A 9,796-nucleotide genomic window follows, 5' to 3' on the forward strand; every position below is an offset into this window, starting at 1 on the left:
TATGAGTGTTTTAGTCTCCTGGTAGTTGGGGCTGGGATGGGTTCGTTCCACTTGACCTCCTTTCCTCGCCAGTTCGTTGGCATATTCGTTTCCAAATATGTCCATGTGCCCAGGAATCCATATCAAGACAACTCTGCTGGCTGTAGAGGTTAGTGCCATGATAGCTCTTGTTAGGGCAATGAGTTCAGTACTCCCTGAGATTGTAAAAACATTTATTTCTGTCCATAGCTTTGAACAGGTTTTTCATTAATCCCAGAGTATATATGTGTCAGTATATATATATATATATACATATAGAGAGAGATAGATAGATAGAGAGAGACAGAGATAGACAGAGAGAGAGAGAGAGAGAGAGAGAGAGAGAGAGAGAGAGAGAGAGAGAGAGGCCAGAAGCCAGCAGGCCAAACAGACAGCCAGAAACAAAAAACCAAAACACCAAAAAAAAAAACCCCAAAAAACTGCAGATACAAAAACTTAATTTTCAAGATTTTTATTCATCAAATGTACAGCATAAGAAACAACAAAATAAAGAATTGCTCAACATCCCATCATGTATTCAGATCCAGCAGTCTCTCAACATGCCTGTTGATAATATCTCTACAAACGTCAGCAATATCCGGCACGCACCAACCATCTCGCTCGGAGCACTCTTTTTCCTGGGTTAAAAAAAAAGCCTTGGAGTAACTCTCAAAATTTACACATATCTACAAAAGCATATAATATACATTAGCACAAATCCATCGGAAATATTAATAGATATTCAAAACAATATCTCTATTAAAATTAAATCAAAATGCTGACCAAAAAAATCAACTACAGTGGAAACCATATATAACAGGCCCGGTAATAACAGGGATCCGGTAATAACAGGGATGTTTAAAATCCCCGTTTTTTCCTATAGTTTGTCCCTATTAAAAGTTATCGGCAATAACAGGGCCTCATCGAGCCCAACCGGTTATAGCAGGGACAAAGGCTCGTTAACAATGTGTAAAAAGAGAGAGAGAGAGAGAGAGAGAGAGAGAGAGAGAGAGAGGGAGAGGGAGAGAGAGAGAGAGAGAGAGAGAGAGAGAGAGAGAGAGAGAGAGAGAGAGAGAGAGAGAGAGAGAGAGAGAGGACAACCGGTCGGCCTAGATCTAAGCCTATTTCTTTCATTATGGTCACCAACGATGTCAAGCGCAAGAGAAAATGTCTTTCAATTGACAAAAAATACGAAATAATCCAGACTTTTGACAAAAAGCAAGCTCCACTGGCAGAGATTTGTCGTCAGTTCGACATTCCACAAGAGTCGACTCCCACCATTATCAAGGATAACGAGAAGATAGTGGCAGCATACTCCAATGAAAAGTTATTAGCACATGTATCAGCTGAAAACTTATGTATTTGCCTTGTTTTTAAGGAAAAATAACTCATTTATCTTGAATAGAAGTCGAGATATATGTGACTGAACGAGGTGGGGTCGACTGGATTGAGTGGTAAAATAAGTGAAGTAATGGCTGCCAAAGTTTGTTATTTTCAATAGCTTGAGAGTCCCTGAAAGCTGAAACATAACATATTTTGTACTCTGAATCAACGTTTTTCAGTAAAATTCACACGAAAATGGGTGTCACGGCGCCGTTAAATCAGGTGCTCATCAATTTTTGGGCATGTCGAGATATTGATATCATCCAAAAGCTTGTTTTCGATGACAAACATTCGTGATTAAAAGTTGAAATCTTAAAGATTGAAGAAGGTGGGGGTCATCTGGTTTCAAAGGTAAAATTAACGAGGAAATGGTTGCCAAAGTTTGGTATCTTCAGTAGCTTGAGAGCCATTGAAAACGGAAAATTTACATATTTTCAGGCATTTATTAACGTATTTAATTCAAATTCATATATGGAAATTTGTGTGTGTGTTTTTGTTTTTTTTGGTAAATGTTTTACTGTGCTTGCAACTGCACAGGGTCATATAAGTGTATGGGACACATTAAACATTTTCAATTGCTAAGAAATTTTGAATTTTGCCTGGGTGGTGGCCGAAGCCTACTCTTATCAATTTTGGACCACCATGCAAGGGTCTTTGTTTTATTGAGCGCAACTTGCACACGGGACCTCCGAGATTTTTCGCCCTTGTCCGAGAAGGCTAAGTGCAGATCTTTCCTACCAGAAGATCAGGGGTGTGCCTGAAAGACAGCAGTAAGGAGCCATGGAATAGCAGTAGAAAGGCTGCAGAAAGAGTCAGGAGCCCACAGGAGACGGCAAAGGGGATGAGGGGGTGGGGGCAGAAAGTGGAGACTAAAGAAGACGACAGAACATTGTTAGAGAACAGGAAAGGATGAGAAAGAAAATAACTTTAGAGAAGAAAATTTACCGTTGCTATCCGGATTCGAACCCGGGACCTATTGAATGAGAGGCAAACACTTTAACCTCTAGACCATGAGAGCCTGCAATGCGTTTTTATATGGGCATAAAAGGTGTTGAGTCATACAACAAAAATTTGATAAAAATTGCAAAACTGGAGGAAAAATGCCTTTTTCTTCGATTTCATTATTTTGAGGAGCGCCTGATTTCACCATGATGCCTCACATTCACTGAACAAAAATCTGGGTGGGCAGTCATTCAACCAAACAATGAAAATATGCGATCATTGAACTGCCCATAAAGTCACAGATGGGCCATTCTCAAGAATATGATCACAGCTCCGTTGTAAATCTCGATGAAAAAGTAAACTGAACAGCCCAGGTCTGAACTTGTCGATGTGTTTGTCCCGACCTCCCCCCTCCCCCCCAAAAAAAACCAACAACAACCCAAACAAAGAAACAATATCTCACTCGCATCTGAGCTCTCCACCTGAATTTGCATCACAAGTGAGGTGGGTAGGGCCTACAAGTAAGGCTGCATCAGACGGGATCACATTGAACAGTGAACTCGTCATAGCTTTTGTTTCCTTGTCCATTGCAACAGTTGTCTCTACACTCGAAAGCACTAGAAAGTCTGAACTTGACTTAGTGCGGTCACAACACAGTGGTGTGTTATGACAGAGGTGGGGTAACTCACTTGGAGATGGAAAACTATAAAATTTGGACAGGTAAAGGTTAGGAGCAATAGGATCACTGTTGATCTTGAGACTCACGATTGGATAAGTAAAAATGGCATGCCTAAAGCCAATGTGATTGGTCATCAAAGTTAACCACTCTTCACTCGTCATTAATCATAAACCCACCCAGAGGTCACGCCAATTCGTTTCAGACTAAGGGGAGAACATTTTCAAAGATTGTGGGCCTGAACATGAATAACCGTGGATTCTCCCCATGGTACATCGGCAAAGATCCCATTCACCTAACTTCCCACATTTTCCTTGCTTCCAAGCACCAGGATCTGCGGCGGAGACCGCTGAATTCTTGATAAGAGATAATAGAATCACATGACTATATCAGTTCAAGTAAAAAGATTTTCAGGAAGAGAGAAACTCGAACAAAACAGGACATTTCTCTTTGAATGTACGAACCATTTAGCCATGCTGTACATGTGAGAAAGAATCTAACTTATATTTCCTGGAAACATGAACAGCCTGTTTTGAACAGCACAAAAAAGAAGTCATTTTTGATATATCAGAACAAATACAGACAAAAGAACTACTAAACAAATACAGACACAATGAACAGAACAGATATAATAATATAGAGAAAAAACACTAAACAAAGAGCCTTACTTTGCCATCGTTCTCATGCACTTTCTTTTGAACCTGTTCCTCGTATATGTCACACAGTTGATACTTCATCTGACGGTAGGGTGGAAGTGTGTCTGGACGAAACATGTACTTGGGATCCTTAAAAGAAAAAAAATATAAAAAGGGAGAATGAGCACTTCATAAATCTTTCCTTTTCAGTCTGGCGGGAAAACAGCTGGTAATCTGCCCTAAAGTTCAGCTCAGCCTGTAGTTCGACCAGCCTGCTTATTTCTCCCACAGGATTTCCTCAATGGACATCTTGGCTATGATAAGAATAGATCTCTGGCGTTAAGTTGTGTCTTGGTTTTTATTTCTAGTGATGAAAGAGTGTCAGTAGCCACACTGTACAGTAGGGGCCTGGTAAAAACCCAACGATAAATCAAAAATTAAATTGTACGCTTTAATGTACTCATACACAAGACAGGGTGTTGTGCATCTGCAGTCAAAGCTTTTATACAAGGCACTGCACAGTCACTGTATAGTACGGCAACTCGGTCAAAAGACAATGTTCTTCTCTTAACTGAGTTCTCCAGACACCATGAATGTTTGTGAAAGATTATGTCCAATGAGCTTAAGATTAGAAGAGTTACTAGAGAGTAACAACATAGAAAAAAGGCATAATGGTGAAATCAAGCACTCGTCAAAATAATGAAATCAAAGATACCAGCATCTTTCTGCCTGTTTGGCAATGTGTATCGAATTTTTTTCTTCAGTTCAACAGTTTTTATGTCTATTCAAAAACACATTTCTTTGTGGATTTTACTGAAAAACAATTAAAAGCACAAAAAATATAAATTTTCAGTTTCCAAAGACTCTCAACCTATATAAGTCACTAAACTTTGGCATCCATTTTCTCTCTGAAATCACCCAACCCACTTCCTTCAGACAAAAAATATCTTGACTTCTATTCAAAACAGATGGGTATTCTTTCATCGAAAGACAGACAAATAAGCAAGCTTTAAGATGAAATGTATAACTCAACATGTCTGACAAATTGACGAACGCCTGAATCCATCGCGCCATGAGACATGTAGATTCTATAAAAAGATGACAGATAGGAATGTTGGAGCAAAACCCCCAGACCACCTGCCAATCACCCACTAAAGGCTTGGCTATGGTGAAAGTTGATCAGTGACGTTAAGCTTAGAGGAGGGCAAAATCCGGATAATCTATCCGGATAACCGGATAACTATCAATGAAATATTGTCCGAATTCAGACTCTTTACTTCCTTTCCTAACCCGCTTGCCGAAGTGGGTGCACCCATTTGTTGAAGTGATGCTAACCCGTTCGCCGAAGCGGTTCATATCATATAATTTACCGAAGAAGTGCACTAATATATTATCCGGATTTCGCTAAAGCAACTCATTGCCCAGCTCTAGTTAAGCTGAAGGCTTGATTTCATTTCTAGGGAGAAAAGTTTGTCAGAGTCTGCATTTACTTTTACTTTCCAGTAGCGACAAAATTTGTCAACACAAGAAGGCTGCTCCAAGCACAGGAAGTTAACAAAAGGGACGCAATTACAGACAAAGTGTGTGAACAGGAAAGGGTTAAAGGAGGTAAATTTAGTTTTAGTAAGAATTTCACAGCATTTGCAACACAATTAGGTCATATAAGTGCTGAAGATTAGAGGTGTTACAAGAGCGTAACAAACACATTAGAAAAGAAAGAGGAGAGATAAGGAAAATAGATGTTTTTTTTGTTTTAGTAGAGGTTTTACGGTGCTCGCAACTGCATAAGGTCATATGAGCGCCAGAAGATTAGGTGTCACAAGAGAGTAACAAACATTAAAAAAAAGAAGGGGAGATAAGGACGATAGACATTTGATAGGAAAGAAGGAGCAAACCACACCAGAGCATCCGCCAACCACCCACAAAGGAGGTTAAATAGCTGCAAATACAAAACACACAGTAACAGCATCAACAAAATATGCAAATAACTCGTCCAGTTCCAGCCGTTTCTGTGCCGTCCCTAACCCAGTCCCAGACAATACAGCAGTACTTCAGAAAAAGATGCATGCATTCTAAAAAGCGATGTAGTATCTTTGTAATGAGGTTTAGATAATAACATATAACAATGTTTAAAAGTAAATGAACAAATGTTATGAGAATTTAAGTTTAATTAGGTTCGCTAATTTAGAAAAATACACAAATTCAGTACCCCCGAAACTGAGAATATACGCTCTGGGGCCGGTGGGAGGTACAAGCGTTGCTGAAAATATACGCGCATGGGTCTAGAAGGGTTAAGTGATTGAAATTTTGTAACCACAAATCTCATATCTTAGAGTAAAAAATAAAACAAAAAGACATGAAAAGACACAGACACCCACCCAGAACATACAGACATATGCTGTATACACCTAAACATGAAAAATCCTCAAAGTTTCTAGCATTAGTGACAAGAAAATCTCCACAAAGTTCCACCTGGCCTGCTTATTTCTCCCACACAATTTTCTCAGCAGCAGGCTTGACTATGGTCAAAACAGATCCCTCACCTTAAGCTGTAGATTTATTTTGTTTTTTTCCAAATTTTTAATATGGAAAGAGTGTCATAATTGGTAAGAGCAAGCAAAATTTACTTCCACTTACAAATCTGTTGATGTCTCTGGTGGCCTCTTGTTGCTGTGATATGCTGGGCTCCTTTTGCTCGAGGGACGTCTCCTGCTCCGATACTCGGTTTGTCTGCATCTGATACGACCGCGCTGTATCCACATGACGCTTTCGAAGTATTTTGTTTCTATTAAAAGCTGAATGAGTAAAAAAAGAGATGTGAAACTAACAGAAGGTCCATTTCTTTTAAAAGCAGAATAAAAAAGATACCCACGCAGGGTGAAATAATGTACAGAATAACGATTTTTTACAATTATACAATGTTCTACAAACTTCCATATCATCAGTGCTGCGTTAGAACCTTGCTAACTTGAATTTAGGAGAAACACACTCCATCCCCCCCCCCCCAAGAAATAAACCAAAAAAAACCCCAACCCCAAACAAACAAACAAAATACAAAAGAAACAAAACAGAAAAATGTGTCACGACGTGGTGGAATCAGGCGTTGGACAATTTTTGGGCATGTGGAGTTATTGGAATCATCTGAAAGCTGATTTATTTACCTTGCTTCTAATGAAAGAAATCTCCATTTATCTTGAATAGAACTCAAAATCTTAAATATTTCCGATTAAAGGAAGTGAGGTTGCCTGGTTTCAATGGTGAAATTAGCGAGAAAATGGCTGCCAAAGTTTGGTAACTCCCAATAGCTAAAGAGTCTTTGAAAACAGAAAAATGACATATTTTGTACCTTTAATCAATGTTTTTCAGTAAAATTTAAACAGAATTTTCGTTACTCTGATGAGCGCCTGATTTCACCACTCTTCCTCACAAACCATTAGTGTTCACACTAAGGCCATCGAACTTTAACAACGCAATGTGATGGGCCTTACACACAAAATTCGGCTACGAAAACACGAATTTTACCTGAGCGCATTCTTATGCAATCTGAGTCATCAACAAAACCTCCAGTGGTTAGTGAGGGTTCTCGTCTCAAGTGCTGCTTTGTTGAACTTCGTTAAGTTGTTAGCAAAGTTGGAACATCACAACACAAAGTTGGAACATCACAACACGAAGTTGGAACATCACAACACAAAGTTGGAACATCACAACACAAAGTTGGAACATCACAACACAAAGTTGGAACATCACAACACAAAGTTGGAACATCACAACACAAAGTCGTAGCTGCTCCACTAACCTCACTATCTGTGGTAGGTCTTTAACTGCACAGTGTTTAACATGCTCCCTCTCAGTCGTTTCATGATATTCTCATTGCTGGCTAATGAGTTATTGTACGTTTTGCGTGGGTAAAACTTTCAGCGAGATTTACTAGCCCATGGTGCGTTATTAAACGTCAATATTGCATTCATGAGGTTCAAAGGGTCAAGCATGCCTCAGTGGTGGATAGGAAAGTTTGGGCAAAATTTTCAGTGCATTTTTGAGCATTTGTAGTTCAAATCTGAGTTTAATATTTATATAAATTGTGTAATGAGATATCAGAAATTTAAAAAAATGTTTTCTAAGAAATTTGAGCTAGCAAGGTTCCATCAGAGCACAGCTGATGATATGGAAAAAAAAAATTTGTTTTTTTAAAATTAATGACCTAGTGTCTTTCACCTGCGTAGTAAAAATTTAAGACTGCTCTAGCAAACATTTGAGACCCTCCATTTCTCCCTTCCACAATTCAAAATGCAAAGCTACAGGTTCTTTGGCCTCTGCGTTTTACAAGCTTTGTCAGTACTTTTTTTATACCTTACTCTTCCATCTTTTACATCATTTGACTTTTTTATGTCTTTTAAAAGTCAATACATTTGGTAGGCCTCTGATTTTTGCATGCAGTCCTCATTTCATGTTGTTCTTATTCAGACTGTCCAGACTAGCTTCTGCCATTTAGTCTCAGAGAATATTTAAAGAACTCAGTGTATTTATTAGCAACCTCAGTACAAATCCCTTCCTCTATCATCATTCATTTCTTTATGTCCAAAGAAAGTCTGTATGTTTGGTAGGCCTGTAATTTTTGCATTTTATCTAATATCATGTTGATATCATTTAAAAAGTCCAGACAAGTTTCTGCCATTTAGTCTCGGACAATTCAATTAGGAACCTTCCTGAAAGCTTTAGTAGTATCCATTATAAAATACCCGTCCCGCCCATTCTACCATTATACAACAAGAAAAATCCCCAAATCTTGCTTTTTAGTAACAGCAGAATAGAAATTCATCTTGAAAACGCCTCTAAAAAGAGTTCTAGCAAGATTTATGGAACTTTCTGTCATGCTATTCCTTATTATTTGAAACCAATCAAATCATTACCAATGCACCTAAAGACGGGACATTGGATTTTTAAAAAAGGAGAATACTTACGAGTTCTTATCCTGTAGTCCAGCACCTGATAGATCTTGGTTTGTTTGTGTTGGCGAGGATCAAAGCCCAACTTGCACCAGAGGTTCCGCCAAGGCCCAGTCATGATGTAGTAGGCCACCATGGGGAGCAAATACTTCAGTTGTCGCCCAAGAGATGGGTCGAGTTGAGCCTGGCACGCAACCTTTGACCATATTGGCCGGTCTTCAAAGATCTGCCGTAATATAAGCAGCATATGGTAGTTAGTGGAAAAACACGGGGTAGTCAAACAGAAATGTGTGAAACAGACCAAGAACAGCCCCTTTCAGTCAAAAATACTTTTTTAAACTTTAGAAATTGACATTTTTATTTGGAAATCGAGTGGAGTCCGCTTAAACTGAAATTTTTCTTCGGTCTATCCTGGTTTCCACAACTTCAAAGATGTTGCTCAAAAACAAAAAAAAGACGTGGGGATTTTATTTTTTTTGGTGTTTATTGCTGCTTTAAGATTAACCATGTCCAGTTTAAGTGGACTCCACTGTACTTTCCAATCAGCTATAGCTCTCGTTCTGAAAACTGAAATTCACATTAATAAAGACAAATGATGTAGAAAGAAACACACAGACAGAATACAGTATAATCCACTTACATCGACATCCAATTTATCGACATTTTGACACATCAACATATTATCAAATTACGAAATTTTTCCTTCACTTAAATAAATTCACTAAATAATTTCTCTTATATCGATTTTTTTTCGGCCCACTCTGCTTTATCGACAAGCTTCCTGGGTACCTGGCGAAGCCCACGAACATAAACAGGTGAAAAAGCCACGTTAAAGGTCAATGCATTTGTTCTTCATGAAGTCTGCATGCCCGCCAAGTAGCCTACACACCAGGCTTTAGTAGGTCATGTAGGGCCTACACAGTGTAGTCTCCAACACAGCACAGTGCTACACAGACGTGAGCGCCGGTGCCCGCTGGGCATCACCTTCCTACCCCCACTGCCGATCGCTCACCCCCTTTCCACATCCCATTCTCAGTCTGTCGCTGGCAGGTCCCACATCAGTGCCTCACCTGTCCATTTTCCACATCAAGCGGCCAAAAACAGGCCTTATGAGTACAAGTACAAGGATGCTACAACAGAGATTGCGCTGGTATGTAGTGTGCGCCTCACGCCACTCAGTCTTTGGTTCCGTAACT

General features: G+C 39.2%; 1 protein-coding gene across 1 annotated transcript in view; it reads right to left on the bottom strand.

The window, feature by feature from the left end:
- Window positions 1-474: 474 nt before the first annotated feature.
- LOC101860875 (general transcription factor 3C polypeptide 5) overlaps window positions 475-9,796 on the bottom strand; it is a 22,900-nt gene continuing 13,578 nt past the window's right edge. The window contains exons 7-10 of the mRNA XM_005092748.3: window positions 8,616-8,826; window positions 6,292-6,449; window positions 3,688-3,804; window positions 475-656 (exon numbers count right to left, since the gene is read on the bottom strand). Of these exons, the coding sequence (XP_005092805.1) occupies window positions 549-656; window positions 3,688-3,804; window positions 6,292-6,449; window positions 8,616-8,826 (594 nt within the window). The 3' untranslated portion in view covers window positions 475-548. The remainder of the gene's footprint in view (window positions 657-3,687; window positions 3,805-6,291; window positions 6,450-8,615; window positions 8,827-9,796) is intronic.

Source organism: Aplysia californica, unplaced genomic scaffold (assembly GCF_000002075.1).
Source record: "Aplysia californica isolate F4 #8 unplaced genomic scaffold, AplCal3.0 scaffold00052, whole genome shotgun sequence".
Taxonomy (NCBI): domain Eukaryota; kingdom Metazoa; phylum Mollusca; class Gastropoda; order Aplysiida; family Aplysiidae; genus Aplysia; species Aplysia californica.